The following is a 16,385-nucleotide window of genomic DNA, read 5'->3' as shown; positions in this document are numbered from 1 at the left end:
AGAAATATGAATCTATTTCATCATGCTTAGTTAGTTTCCTTTGTAATCTACTGTGTTTTATTTTACATATTTAAAAATGTGGTTCTGAGAAAGGGTCTGTAGTCTTCACCAGACTGCCAAAGGGGTCCATCGTACATACATACATACATACATACATACATACACACACGCACACATACACACACGCTAAAAGCCATTGAATAGTCTAGCTTCTACCCAAAGCATAAATTTTGGTTGTTAATTTATTTATTCAGTACTTAGTGATTTGACAAGAAATATTTCAAAGAGAGAATAGAGAGCACTCAAAGGCAGTTAGATAGTGAACAGTGCATAGAGCACTGGGACAGGAGTTAGGAAGACCTACGTTCAAATTCAGCTTCAAATACTTACTAGTTGGGTGATTCTGGGTAAATCCTTTATACTATGTTAGTCTCAGTGTCCACAATTGTAAATGAGGGGTAATAAGAGAACTGACCTCCCAGGGTTATTGTGGGAATCAAAGGATATCATATTTATAAAATGCTTAGCACAGTGCCTGGCATGTAGTAGGTGCTTAATTAATGTGTGTTTCCCTCCTCTACCAACTGGTACTGGCAATAGCATAATGAGAGAAGTCCAAGATCGCCACAATATTTCAAGTCTGAATATTACCTGAGGGAATGTTGGTGCCATTGATGGGAATTGGGAAGGTGTTTTCTGTGAAGAGAATAGAAATTAGAGAAATCATTGCCTGTGTTTTATTCTCAGACTTGAAACTGAAAGGAACCTCAGAGGTGTGTGATGCAACCTCCATTTGGAGAGGAGAAAACTGAGTCTCCAAGAGACTATGACTTACCCAAGATCAATGGGTGATCTTATCACTTACTGATAGTTAGTGGCAAAGTGGGAACTTGAAACCAGGCATTCTGTCTCCGAACCTAAAGTGTTTTTTGCTGAATTAGACTGTCCCTTGACCAATGTGGGGCTGTATTTTCTCCATTTAAAAAATAAAATAAAATCACATCACATCACTGGAAATACCATTAAGACACAAAGTATCATAATAGGAGCTAAGCTACTTTTTGGAATTTTACTGCCTTTGTTTATTTTTTGCCAAATAACACAGAAAGAAAGGGTCTCCTATGGGCTGCTTTGCATGTTTTATTGACCTGGTAAACTTTTGGTTTGGATACTGTATTGTTTCAATGAGCCCATAGAATGTGTCAATCCATAGTAGGTGAGATTGAAGATATTTTCACTTCTCCAAAGTCTATTTCTCTTCATGTCATCCACGTGCAATCTACAGGAAAAGTAAAGGGAAAATATTAATTTTTTAAAGAATTTTTAAAAAGAGACAACTCGAAAGCTAACCATTACAAGCAACTGGTGTGTTTGTCTGACTCCAGCAGAACTATTTATTATATATATATATATAATATATTAGATTATAGAACTATATTATTTATTTACATAACTATTATGCCATGCTCTGTTTGGACATGAAACCCCAGAGAGCTTACTGTGCCTCATATGACTATGAGGTGCCTCCAATGCAAATCTCAGGGCTTCTACAAACATTAGACTATGCCAAAAAAAAAATGCCCTAACGTTAAAGAGAAGAATGGATACATCAAGAGCAAATACCATGAGAGCAAATAATGTCATTGCAGTGAAAAATCCCTTTTCAACCAATAAAATTCCAAGACACATCCAAGGAACACATTTATTTCAAGAAATGTTATCATAATAAAATAAGGCATAAACCTCTGTTAACTTTAATATAATGGAACTGGTCTATAAGCCAAAACCTTTCCATAATTAGAATGAAGTAACAATCCAGAGAACTTGAGTGTCTTACCCTGAACAAATTCCCTTTTGTCCCTCCTCTGCTTACAAATTGCTTCCCTCTCCACCACCACCCCCCCAAAAATCTTACTAATATTGAACTATGTATAACAGAGTTAATTATTTAAAACCTGTTAAAGAACAACTAAATTGCTAACCTTGCTCTAAATTCACCAAAATACATATGAGGGCTTTAAGGACATAAAAGCCAAGGCTGTGTGTGTATGTGTGTGTGTGTGTATGTGTGTGTGTGTGTGTGTTTTTAATCTTAAGAATCTCTAAATAGCTATTTTTAAATGAATGGGGCTAGGAGAGAGGGCCTCTGGGTTCCCATCCTGCTCTGGGAACATCACGAACTAACTGTATCATTTTTAATGTCTTTATTTTTTTTTGAGCAATCCATGTTAATAATTGACTATTATAGCTTATCTCAGATGCGGAATTAGCCAAGATCAATGGCTTATCTTTTGACAGGTGCTTTCTTCCTTGTGGTTAACTGTTCATCAAAGGCATTAACAAACAAAGGCAGACGTTTACAGGAGACATTAGTAAGATGTTGTATAAGATATATAATGAGGCAATTTGTAGGAAGATGATGGTTTAAAAAGAAAAGAAAAATAATGGTGGCAGCAAAAAGGAATCTCAGTGCTTGGAAGTCATCTAGTCCATAACTTATTCGATGTTTTCCATTCATTCAGTTTCTATATCGAAGGACTGGCTTGTGTGTGTGTGTGTGCCTTTGAGTATGTATGTGTTTGGGGGAGGGAGACTGGCAAGAAATGTTCAACAGCAACACCTGAATGTCTTTCCTTCAGACATAATCACATCCAGTACAAGCTTGCATTTTGCAGACCACGTGACACAAAATGGGGCTGGACTGGGGCAAAGACCTGGGTTTGGATCACCAGCTGTATCACCTGAAGTAAATGACAACCCCTGGAAGCCCAAGTTTCTTCCTCTTTAAAATGAGATAATAATGTTTCTGTAACCCACCTCACAGGACCGTTAGGAGGAAAAGACTGAGCCTTAATCTTCTTGTTGCTCTTCAATAGTTTTCAGTCATGTCCAATACTTTGTGAGCCCATTTGGGGTTTTCTTAGCAAAGACACTGGAGCAGTTTACCATTTCCTTTTCCAGCTCACTTTACAGCTGAGGAAACTGAGGCAAATAGGCTTAAGTGACTTGCCCAGAGACATACGACTAGTAAGAGTGTAAAGCTGGATTTGATCTCAGGTCTTCCTGATTCCTAGCCTGGTATCCTATCAGTTTCATCACCCAGCTGCCCCTGGGCCTTAAGTCATCATGCAAATGTCAGTTATTGTCATTTTCATTAAGAGAAATATTAATTAATCCAAGGCAACATGTCAAATTGAAAGAAAAGAAAAATAACGATGACAGTAAAAGGGAATCTCAGAACCTGAAAGTCATCTAGTCCATAACCTATTCAGCATGTTCCATTCATTCAGTTTCTGTATCAAAGGGCTGGCCTTTGTGTGTCTCAGAGTTTGTGATTTGATTTTCTGGACAACATTCTATAAATTCACACCTTGGAGGCCATCTAGTCCTGCCCCATCTTTTAACAGGTAAGAAACTTTAGCCCAGAGAAGTTCTTTCTTGCCCAGATCACACAGTAAATAAGTATTTTGAGGACCTAAGAGGCCATCTAATCTAACCTTCTCGCTTTCAAAGTGAGAAACTGAACCTAAGAAAAGTTCAATAAATGGCCAATAAATATCTGAGATGGGATTCTAATCCCAGTCTTTCTGACTCCTAAAGCCCATGTTCCACCCATTATGCCATCCATCTTCATCTATAACTGTTTTAACCTCTGATGCTTTTGTTTACAAAAAAGAAGAGGTGGAACATGATTACACCGATATTCCTAGCTATAAGCAAAGCTAAGGCTGACCAAGCTCTTGTGCTCCAGGATTTTAAGTCACAGTGAGCTACAATGCTGGGGTATCTGCACTAAATTCAGATGAACTTCTGCAGCTCTGGCCCACCAGCTCTCCTAAGCAGGGACAAACCTGCCCAGATTAGAAATGCAATAGGTCAAAGCTCCCATTCTGATTGGTAGTGAGACTGAAAATATGAGTTGCCTCAGCATTTTCAGCCTGATAAGGAGACAGTATGAGAAAGAAAATGAAGAGAGAAGGCATGGCAAGGCACGATGAGGGAAGGCAAGGCAAGAGAAGGGAAGGCAGTGGGAGGGAAGAAAAAGAAAAGAAGGAACAGAAAGGGAAAGGAAAGAGAAAGGCAAGGCATGGCAAGACAAGATGAGGGAAGGGAAAGGAAGGGAAGAGAAAGGAAAAGAAGGAACAGAAAGGGAAAAGAAAGAGAAAGGAGAGGTATGGGAAGGCAAGGGAAATGATACAAAAATTAAAAATGATACAACAAAATATTTTCAAACGTTTTCATTTACTACTGCTTAGTTTCCCATGGTTTTCTTCCTGTGCTTATAGATACTGCATTTTCTAAGATGAAAGGAGAATGTAAAGCTTCTGCAGGAAACCAGACTGATAGGATGTGAGCCCTTTGTTTACTTTTCAACTGGGGCACACCTTGTGCCTCGCCACCTGCTTTGTCAATGACTCTTCCATAAAAGCCACCTGTAGGTGTGACAGGAATGAACTACTCACACCTATTCAGCCTTGGAGTCCCCTATAAAGATTATATCTGGAAACAGCGTCCAAGTAGGGATCATCTCCCATCCTCTGAACTCATTTTAGGCTATAAGTGTCCCATGTCTCCTGAATAAACAAAGTAGAAAATTTTTTAAGTCAATCACATTGGGTATTTTCTGAAAGTGAACCAAAAAACCTCAAGCTAGTTGCATGAAAAATACATTCTGGACAATAACTTATGTTCCCATGATGCTTTTAAAGATCTCAAGTACTTTCCTATGAAGTAGACTGTATCAGTGTTATTATCCCCATTTTGTAGATGAAGAAACTGAAGCACAAAAGAAATTAAGTAATTTAATAATAATAACAATCAGTATTTATATAGAACTTTAAGGTTTGCAAACCAAATGTATGTATGCATGCTATCTCATTTGATTCTCACTACAACCCTATAAGGTAAGCACTGTTATTATCCCTATTTTACAGATGAGGAAACTGAGGCTGAAAGAGGTTGGGATTTGCCTAGGATATTGGGATAGCCAATAAATATCTGAGGCAAGATTGGAATTCATAGCATTCTACCCACTGTTTCATCTAGCTGCCCAGGGCCACACAGCTAAAAACCAAGTCTTCTGATTCCAAATTCAGTTTAACAAACATTTATTTTTAAAACATCTACTATATGGTATAGTTGAAAGCCTACTAGACTTGGGCCCAAGGAGGTGGGTTCAAATCCCACTTAGACACTTATTAATTACATGACCCTAGGCAAGCCACTTAATTTCTCTGGAGCTAAATTTCACCATCTGTAAAATGAAGGAATTATCTTCAGTGACCTCTAAGTTCCCTTCCAGCTCTAAATGTAAGGTTTTATGTACTAGATAGACACTAGGGCACAAAAACTGGGTGTGTGATGGAGGAGAATTGCCCCTGCCCTCAAAAGGCTTACAGTCTAAAATTTATTCTTTCCATTACACCATGCTGAAAAATGAAGCCCAGAGAACTTCAATGAGATATTCAAAAAGATTTACCCAACCCTGAAATTTCCTTTTAAATGCAAAATTATCACATATTAAATCTCCATCTGCACTGTGCCCCAGACACGATTACTGATTTTTTATTGCTAATTATATAATGATTATAATGTGTATAATTGACATGAGTGCTGTCCAGGGAGAAACACTGAATGACATCTAAGTATTATGGTCAGTTTCCTTATGAAAGAGCAGGCAGCAAAGAAGCTCATCCACAAGATAAGCTCTTGTTTGTGCTTTCTAAAAAAGGCACCAGAAAACATTTTTGACATTTCACCGACATTTAAGGTTATTAATCTGTGCAGCCTGAAGCAATTCTGGGGGAGCTTTGGAAGCTTCTTGTCTTTCACAGACTCCTTGTCATTTCTACCAACAATAATAGAGAGGTAAGAAGGAGGAAATGTCATTGCCTGGAATCAAAGGAGTAGAATTTACTGCTTATCTTTTATGCTGGTAAACTTCCTTAACCTTCCTGGGCCTCAGTTCCCTCATCTACATATAGAATGAGGGGCTCAATTCCCTAGCCCTTACTGTTCTTCCACTTTGGAACTGTTCCTTAGTATTGATTCTAAGACAAAAGTCAAGGGATTTTAAAAATAAATAAATGGCCAACTTAATGATCTTTTCTCAGTCTTCCCTCGTTCTTCTCAACCTATTTACTTTTGATGCTGTTGACTATCCTGTCTGGTTTTTCATGATTCCACTGGTTCCTGGTTCTCCTTCTACCTAACAGCTCCTTCTCAATCTCCTTTGCTGATCTCTTCATATCAAGTCCCATAAATGCAGGCATTTCCCAAGGTTCTGTCCTTGGTGCTCTTTTTTCCCTCTTTCTTTGAGAGCTCATCAGCTCATCCGATTTCAATTATCTTTCCATCTAAACCAGTGATTCCCAAAGTGGGTGCCACTGCCCCCTGGTGGGTGCTGCAACAATGCAGGGAAGTGGTGATGGCCACAGGTACATTTATCTTTCCTATTAATTGCTATTAAAATTTTTAAAAATTAATTTCCAGGGGGCTAAGTAATATTTTTTCTGGAAAGGAGGCAGTAGGCCAAAAAAGTTTGGGAACCACTGCTCTAAACCCTTCCCTCTTCCAAAGTTTCCTATTTCTGTCAAAGGTATCATCAGCCTTCCAGTCTCCCAGCTTTGTAATTCCAAATTTATCCTGAACTCCTCATTCTCCCTCACTGCACATATCCAGTCAGTTACTAAATCTTGCCATTTCTGTCTTCAGAATCTCTTGTTATCTAATACCCAACATCTCTCACATCCAACCCCTCCTATTATTTATTCTGTTCAGTTGTATTTCAGTAATATCTGATTCTTTGTGTCCCTGTTTGGGGTTTTCTTGACAAAAATACTAGAATGGTTCGCCATTTCCTTTTCTAGCTCATTTTACAGATACAGAAATTGAGGCGCTTTGGCTGAAATGAATTGCCTGATATCACACAGCTAGTAAGTATCTGATACTGAATTTGAACTCAGATCTTCCTGAATCCAGGCAAGGTATTTCATCCATTGCACCACCTAGGTGTGTTATCATGATTAGTCATTTAAACATTTCTCAGTCTCAGTATCTTTATCTGAAAAATGGGGATAATAATAGCACCTACCCCTCATAAGGTTGTTGTATGGCTCAAATAAGAGAATAGATTTTTATTATATAATTATATATACATATGATATGTGGTATATTGATTATATGTCATTATACAGCATATTACTGTTATTGCCATACCACAAGTCTCAAACTTAACATGTCCAAACCAAAACTTGTCTTTCCCCAAACTCATCTGTCTTCCAAATTTTCCTTTCTCTATCAAAAGCACCATGATGCTTCCTTTCTCCATGGTCCATAACCTTAACATTATCCTCACCCTTCCTCACCGCACAAATCCAATCAGTGGATAAATCTTGTACCTACTACAACATTTCTTACAACTTCACCCTCCTCTTTACTCATACAGCTATCACCTTATTTCAAGCCCTCAACACTTCCCACCTATATTATTGTTTTTCCCACCTATATTATTGCAATAGCTTCCTAAGTTATTTCTGTCCCTCAAGTCTTTCCCATTCCTCATCCATACATTCTCTGATGAAATCATGGGTTTAGACCAAAAGCAAAAGAATAAAGTTTCTCTCTTTTAAATAATAGCAATTAAAAGAAAATGAAAACACCTTTGGGATAGAGATGGATTCTTGAGGTTTTTTTAACACCCCCCCCAAATATAATATGATTTGCACTTATTGGAAATTATTTAATTGAATTGAAATTGTTGAACACATTATGAACACACTAAATATAGTAGAATACTATTTTGCCATACGGTTTTATGTAAAACGAAGGGTTGCAAGTATTCTCTTCTTTATTTTTAATTAACAGAATTTAAATTTCTCTTCTTCCCACCTCCTTATCCATAAAGGCAGAAAAAAAAGAAATAAAAAGCAAAATAATCATAGTATTATTTATAGTCAAGCAAAATATTCCTAACTTGACTGAGTTTGAGAATAAATATGGTATTTTAAATCTTGAGTCTGTCATTGAACAAAATGATAAAAAGGAAAGAGTTTAGAAAACCCTAGAAAGACTTAAATGAATTGAATCCAGGTAAAGTAAGCAGAAAAGGACAACAATTGCCACAATAGCCACAATGTTGTTAAAAAGAAAAACAACTCAGAAAGATTTAAGAAATGTAGTGACCAACTGGAGGATTCACAATGAACCCATGCTCCCTCACCTCTTGATGAAGAGGTGATGGGCTCAAGATGTAAAATGTACTGTACCTTTTAGAAGGGGCCCATGTTTGGAATTTGTTTTGCTTGATTATGCATATTTGTTTAAGGACTTTGTTTTTCTCTTTTAGAGAAAAACAAAGTTTGGAGAAAGAGAAAATTAATACTTGTTCATTGAAAAATAAACAAATAAATAAAGAGTACTGAAACCTTTTAGTTCACATACCACCATATCACAGAAAAAAAAAAAAAGTTCTACTTCTAGTCAAATCAAGCAATTATCTCCCAGCCCCAGAGCAAATTATTCCTAATTTTAGAACATAATCTAAGCTTAGTGTTGCCTGGAGAGTAGAGGAGAAACGGCATTGAGTTTTCCTAAACATTTCCAGCTCCGTTTGTTGACAGAACCTTATGCAGTTTTGGAAGTGGAGTTTCTGCTGCCTGCCATGTCAGTTATTATAGTGGAAATTTAATTGTAAGAGGGCTTTGACACTGAACCTTTAAAATTTGTTCCAACTGACCTTCTCTGAGTTATTTGCCAGAATCTGGCCTGGTGCCTCAAGAGGAATGATTTGTTCCCATTCAGTGGGTAGGCATAGGGACCCGGAGACAGAGCAGATCTGACATTATGGGGTCTAAAAATGAGGAAACCCCTCTAAATAAAGAGATTAGTTTCCTACCCCAGAGAGCTTCCCCTATCTCCAAATTGTTTGAGTTTGGTTTGCAGAGGGATTATTTTGTTATCCTAGTATGCTTCCTGCATCTGTTTAGTCTTAAGGGCTTCCAAAATACATTTTTCAGAATCCATTTGTGCTCTTCTAAATATATTTCTGGTGTATAGAATTAAAATAAACCTTAAAAAAAAGACTCAGATTTTGAAATGGACTCATGTGCCTGGCAGGGGGAAAGCTGTCAGAAGCATGTAAGAATCATGTTAATTTTATTGATCATAGATATACCTGGTTCAGAATTTCATCACACCAGCGTGAATAATTTATGTCATTTCAAGGCAGGAAACAAATGGGACCAAATTCCAGCCCTTGTTAGTGTTGGACCCCGGTGAAAAGAATGTGTCATGTGCTCCCCCTGCTGGCTTTGCTGTAACAACAGCTCATTAACCAGCACAACATTAAGAGAGACATGGCCACATGAACACCAGAGTCTGCTGAATAGAAAAGGAAGTAAACAGCACCAAGGTCATTAATTTTGTTATTCCCTGGAATTGTCATTATATAACTTGTGTCCACCAAAATAAAGAGGGAAAAAAAGCTAGGATCAGTAAGATCTGTTATCTAGTTTGGGATTTTTTTAAATAGTATTGAATAGGATTCATTTAATGGTATTATAAAGGTAATGTATAAATCATTTTAAATTCAATATGTTGTATATCATATAAACATATAGTTATATAAATATTATTTAATAATATTGATTTTCAATGATATTTAATATCAGTTAAATTTAAAAAATAAAAACAGTAACAACAAAAACAAGCCCCTCCTCCTTCATCAGCAATGAGCCTTTTAAGTCACTGTCATTAATCATCAAGATAATCATTTCTAGGGTCAACTGAACTAGTCAGTAGCCAATAGGCTTATCCATCTGGAGCTGGTTGAGACGACCTCAGAGGCTAGCTAGTTCAATGGTGTCACACTCAAATAGAAATGGCCTAGAAATAAAACAATAAAAGAAAGGAGAAAACCAGATCTCCAGTATCAAAAATGAAAAGGGCAAATTCACAACCACTGAAGAAGTAATTAAAGCAATTATTAGGAGTTATTTTGCTCAATTATAGGCCAATAAATCTGGCAATCTAAAAGAAATAGATGAATATTTTCCAAAAATATAAATTGCCCAGGTTCACAGAAGAGGAAACATAACACATAAACGATCCCATCTCAGAAAAAGAAATTGAACACACTATCAATGAATTCCCTAAGAAAAAGCCCCACGGCCAGATGGATTCACAAGTGAATTCTACCAAACATTTAAAGAACAGTTAGTTCCAGTATTATATAAACTATTTGGGGAAATAGCTGAAGAATGAACTCTACCAAATTCTTTTTACAACACAAATATGGCATTGATAGCTAAACCAGGAAGAGAAAAAACAGAGAAAGAAAACTATAGACCAATCTCTCTAATGAATATGATGCAAACAATTTAAATAAAACACTAGCAAAGAGTTTACAATATTATATCACCAGAATCACTATGACTCGGTAGATTTTATACCAGAAATGCAGGGATCGTTCAGTATTAGGAAAACTAAGTCTAATTGGCCATCTCAATAACAAAGCGATAGAAGCCATATGATTATCTCGATAGATACAGAAACAGCTTTGAACAAAATCAAATGCTTATTTCTATTAAAAACTCTAGAGAACCTTGGAATAAATGAAGCATTCCTCAAAATGATAAATAACATCTATCTAAACCTATTAGCAAGGATTATCTGTAATGGAGATAAATTAAAGGGTGTATGCTCATTTTTATGTAAGGGTCTCTGAGAGCCACATGTTGACAGCCTTCAAATGTATTATTATCTGTATTTTATTGCACTTTTTCTTATTTTGTTAAATTCTTACCATTTACATTTTAATCTATTTCTGGCAGCATATGACTATGCTATGGGCTCCATGCAGGCCATTGACCACTTATTTGACCCCTCTGATCTAGTCCAACCCTCTTATTTTATGTATGAGGAAACCAAGATCCTGGGATGCTAAATTACTTACTCAAGGTCACCCAGAGTTGGGATTTGAACAGATCAGAATAGAACAGAAGCCAGTTACTCTAACTCCCAAACCAGTGTACTCATACGTCCTTGATTTGCAGTCAAGAGACAGATATTCATTTTCTATTACAGACCTATCACCTGGTTTCATTAAGAAAAGCTAAAAGGTCAGCAATCCTGAAACTTCCACCTTTTGAAGTAGTGACCTCCTCCCAGTGAAAAGTATCCCAGCTGAATATACCACCAAAAGGGAGATCAATTGAACTTTAGGTCCAACTTGACGAATAGTCTAAAACCTCAAAGAGAATCCTAGAATCTGAATTATTTTGCTGGTAGAGATCTAAGAGTTCATCTTGTTGAATATATCCAAGAAATTAAGAGAGAAGAAGGAAATTCTCTGGATATCAGGGGACTCCAGGGCCGAAGAACAATGATGGACCAATGGCTTCTGTACACACACTTGGATGGTCAGTCCATTGACGCATCTAAGATGGGTTTGTTGCCATGTTTCTGCTAACGTTGTGCTTTCTTTTTTTTCCTAAGGCGTTTGGATGCTAACCAAATCAACTATGTCCCACCCAACTGCTTCAATGGCCTCATTTCCCTGAGACACCTGTGGCTAGATGACAACTCTTTGACTGAAATTCCTGTCCAGGCTTTCAGGAGCTTATCAGCACTGCAGGCTATGACCTTAGCTCTGAACAAGATACATCACATACCAGACTATGCCTTTGGAAACCTCTCCAGTTTGGTAGTACTGTAAGTTCTGCTGAATTAAAAAGAAAACAAACTTTCTGATTTCACTACAGGATATAGACTTTCACATGCAAAACTCTCAAACTTTGATCAGGAAATTTTAAAGTTCCTCTTCCTTCTCCCCCTTCCAATTTCAAAACACATACCATGGAGTGGTTTGTAAATGGTCTATTTATTTAATATCCATTTTCTGTTGCAATTTATAACAAAAATTGAAGTCTCTTTTTCTTATTAATCAACCAATCAAATATGTGAGTACATACTACGTTCAATGCACCTGTGTTATTTTTTTAACCCTTACCTTTTGTCTTAGACTCAATACTGTGAATATATATACTTCTAATAGAAAAATTATTCTTGGAATTGCCTTTAAATGGGTAAATAAATAAAATACAATACCTCTTATTTAAAAAAGAATCAATACTGTATATTAGTTCCAAGGCAGAAGAGTAGTAAGGGCTAGGCAATGGGGGTTAAATGACTTGCCCAGGGTCACACAGCTAGGAAGTGTCTGAGGCCAGATTTGAAACTAGGACCTCCCATCTCTAGGTCTGACTATCTGTATTATTTTAAAGTTCTTTTTTCCTGAGACATGTAGACCTCTTTTCTTATTTAATCAAATCTTTTTCTCAAGTAGCATTTATAAAAACAAAAGTTTTATTGTTAGGAGCCACATAGACAGTGATTATTGGGGGGTAACTGAAATGAACAACCAGGGATTTGTCCTCAGATCCTTGAGATGGTCCAAGTTAGGTCAGGTTAAATTAGGCATCTAAGTGGCTCAGGGATGTTAGGAAGTTAGGAATTTGGAAGCACTATATTCAAATGTAGTTTCAGACACATGCTGAGTGTGTGACCCTGGGCAAGTCACTTGGCCTCTGTTTGTCTCAATTTCCTCAAGAATAAGATGGAAATAATAATAGTACTTAAGTCACAAGGTTGTTGTGAGGATCAAATGACATAGTTATTGCAGGAAGTGCTCGCCACTGTGCCTGGCATGCAGCAGGCACTATAGAAAGACTTCCTCCTTCCCCTTCTGAGCTATAGAGGATACTCACAGGCTTCTACTCCTTCAGTAGAAACAACTGAGCTTAGCACCTAGTGAGCAAGAATAATTCTTGGAAATAAAAAGTTACCAGATGGCATGCTTCCTTCCAGTCCTTCCGGCCCCCACACCTTACCATCCCCAAGCGAGAGTGCCTCAGGCTCTCCCCATCCTCCAGCCCAGGAGAGCAGCACTATCCCACGGGCTCTACCCTAAACCCTGACTCTTAACTAGATTTGTCTTTGAAAGATGATTTGAGGGTTGTTCCTTGCTGCTTGCTCTGACACCAAAATTGCTAAGTGACAGCTTAGTACCTACTCAACACTGGAGCCACAAAGGCAAAAAATACTCCCCTGCTCTCAAGGGGCTTTGGAGAATGAATGCTAGCTCCCAGAAAAAGGAGTTGGTTAATTCACACAACGTACTAATAAATCTTTTAGATAATAAACCACATAAGGTAGCTGGGTAGCTCAATGGATTGAGAGCCATGCCTGGATGTGGGAGGTCCTGGCTTCAAATCTGGCCTCAGACACTTCCTAGCTGTGTGACCCTGGGCAAGTCACTTAACTCCCATCGCCTAGCCCTTACCATTCTTCTGCCTTAGAACCAATATACAATATTGATCCTAAGAAGGAAGGTAAGGGTTTTTAAAAGAAAAAGAAAAGAAACCATAATCTCCTAGGATAAGCAATTACAAGGGGACTAATATGTTCCAAGACCCTTTGCATAAATTGAAAATCAACATAATAGCAAACTCCATTATTTAATAAATATTTCTTATACGAAGATACCGAGGCACTTTCTGACTTTTCCCAGGCTTATCAGAGCTACCAGCATCACTACTCTTGTACTTTGTAACCATTAGTGAGAGCTAAACAGCATCAATGAAATGAAGCGAAGCACTGCTCTGATTCAGACTTGTTACAAGCCAGAACTCTGGGCAAAGGCTACTTTGGGAGCTAATGTTTGGCACGAGACATTGTAAAACTCACACTTATACTTCTCAGAGAGAGAATGAGCATGATTGGGGGAATTGCTGGGGAAAATGGCATGGATTTAGCACATAATTAAATCCTTTATTTTATATATTTTTTTTACACTTTTATTTTTTTTTCAATAGCCAATCATGAATACCTGAACTCACATGGGTCGAGTTCATGTAAAACGAGATCCTACTGTCATGGAAGTTCTTATAATGCAATTTGTCATGCTAACCTGGCTCCATTAATGTTTGCAAAGGACTTAATGTATATTATCTCACTAAAAAGACACCTGGGGGGGACAGCTGAGTAGCTCAGTGGATTGAGAGTCAAATCTGGCCTCGGACACTTCCCAGCTGTGTGACCCTGGACAAGTCACTTGACCCCCATTGCCCACCCTTACCACTGTTCCACCAAGGAGCCAATACACAGAAGTTAAGGGTTTAAAAAAAAATAAAAAATAAAAAGACACCTAATATGCTGCCCTTCCTGCAGGAAGATGATACTGACCCACCATTCCTTGAGGGTAGGAATTGCTTCATTCTTTGAATTTGTATCCCCAGCCCCTAGTATGGTACCCGGCATATAGTAGGTGCTTGTCGATTGATTGGTAGAATGTTCATTCCAGTGATGGTGCTAGATTGATGCTGATTCTTTCCATAATTCTCTACACAGTTCACCTTGTAACCAACTTCCAAAATTCATGTTGGGAGTTTAGTATTTCACTAGGGGATGAAAGAATACCAAGTGGTCTCCATAATGATCCAGTCTACAACTTCTTTAGCGTAGCAACCTGATCCACTGAGCACTGATATGTGGTTCTCTCCCACCTCCGTAAAATTTAGAGAGCTGATCTCTTTAGACAACAAATCAAATCTGGGTATGATCACTTGATATTGAAATAAGAACATGGGGGGGGGGGAAGCTGGGTAGCTCAGTGGCTTGAGAGTCAGGCCTAGAGATGGGAGGTCCTAGGTTCAAATCCAGCCTCAGACACTTCCCAGCTGTGTGACCCTGGGCAAGTCACTTGACCCCCATTGCCCACCCTTATCACTCTTCCACCAAGGAGCCAATACACAGAAGTTAAGGGTTTAAAAAAAGGAAAGAAAGAAAGAAATAAGAACGTGTTATTGGCTGCATACCCTCCAGAGTATGGGAGGTAAGCCATCAGTTTTTAAGACAGAGCTAGGTTTGTAAACCTGGGACCTCGAGAAGCTGCCCTGTTCCTCTTTAGATCCTGTCTTAGAAGAATTGGGGTTTAGCTGTGACAAGGAAGCCATCAAGTCAAGAGAAATCTTTAGAATCTTCCTTCCCCAAACCACAGTCTCTTTCTGTAAGGCCCGAGAAATCAAATAGGATTGTTAGTTGACCTGTACCATTCTGGTGTCAGAGCATTATGTATTTTCTGACCTTTCCAGCTCAAAAGAAATAAATGTCTACCTGCTAAATTTAAAACCAAGACACAGAATCAGCTACATGTGTATGGTTGAATGTAGGAAAAATACAGGCTCTCCCCCTGGATTGTTTTGGTTTGGTTTGGCTTGGTTTTTTGCAAAGCATTATTTGTATGTTTGATTTTACCAATCAAAATGTTTTGCCTAAGTCCACTGCGTTCAGTGTGCTCCCCTGACTGTGTCCTTAATGTTCTCCTACAGACATCTCCATAACAATAAGATCTACTCCCTGGGAAAGAAATGCTTTGATGGGCTCCACAGCCTAGAGACTTTGTGAGTTGACCTCTTATTTGTTTCCTTTTTTCAGTGTTTTCATTAATATTCTGGAGAATCAAAACAGCTTTAAAACCAAATGTGCTTTTTGGCCATGAGTGTGTTATTTACAATGGCTATCACACACACACACATACACACACACACACTATTTCTAAAAAAAAACACAGATTTAGAGGACTAATAATTTGATCTGGGCAATAATTATCTCTTATTAGAGAATTCATCATCAGCAAAGAAAGATATGTTACTTTGTATCAGACTATAAACATTTATTAAAGTGCCTACTATGTGCCAGGCTCTGTATACAGGAAATCCCATTCTGATTTTGTTATCAGAATGGGATGTCTTAATATATACATATATATTTAATATATAATAAAATATGTAAATATATCAGCTGAGTGTCATCTCTCAGCTTTATTATTATTGAGTTCAGATATACCTTTCCAAAGGCATAAGGGAGGATAGAAAATGTACTCTACTGGTAGCACAATGGATAAAGGGCCAGGCTTGGAGTTGGGAGAACCTAGGTTCAAATGTGGCCTCAGATACATCCTAACTGTGTTACCCTGGGCAAGTCACTTCCCTATTGCTTAACCCTTGCCACCCTTCTATCTTAGAATTGAAACTAAGACAGAGGATAATAGAGAAGGAAGGAATGAAGAAACAAAGTAAAGGAAGGAGAAATGAAGGGGGGGACAAAAGAAGACAGGAAAGAACTATATGAAACAACCAACTGATGTCAACAGAGGTCTCAAAAACAAACAAACAAACAAACAAAAAACCCAGTAATGGCCAAGAAGTCTTACCAAGGAATATAGGATCCAAATTAAGGCAATTCAAAAGGTCTGAAACTCAGTTATGGCCTTTCTATAGGACTAAGTCACAAAATATTAATGGTAATAATAATGACTGGAACAA

The 16,385-nt window shown here is 37.8% G+C and overlaps 1 protein-coding gene across 2 annotated transcripts in view; it reads left to right on the top strand.

Moving 5' to 3' along the window:
• LGR5 (leucine rich repeat containing G protein-coupled receptor 5) overlaps window positions 1-16,385 on the top strand; it is a 207,275-nt gene that overhangs the window by 136,078 nt on the left and 54,812 nt on the right. For both annotated transcript variants that reach the window (XM_044679732.1, XM_044679731.1), the window contains exons 5-6: window positions 11,497-11,712; window positions 15,390-15,461. In XM_044679732.1, the coding sequence (XP_044535667.1) occupies window positions 11,497-11,712; window positions 15,390-15,461 (288 nt within the window). The remainder of the gene's footprint in view (window positions 1-11,496; window positions 11,713-15,389; window positions 15,462-16,385) is intronic.

This window comes from Gracilinanus agilis, chromosome 5 (genome assembly GCF_016433145.1).
Source record: "Gracilinanus agilis isolate LMUSP501 chromosome 5, AgileGrace, whole genome shotgun sequence".
Lineage (NCBI taxonomy): Eukaryota > Metazoa > Chordata > Mammalia > Didelphimorphia > Didelphidae > Gracilinanus > Gracilinanus agilis.
Note: the sequence above shows the minus strand (reverse complement) of the source record. Positions and strands in the feature narration are given on the sequence as shown.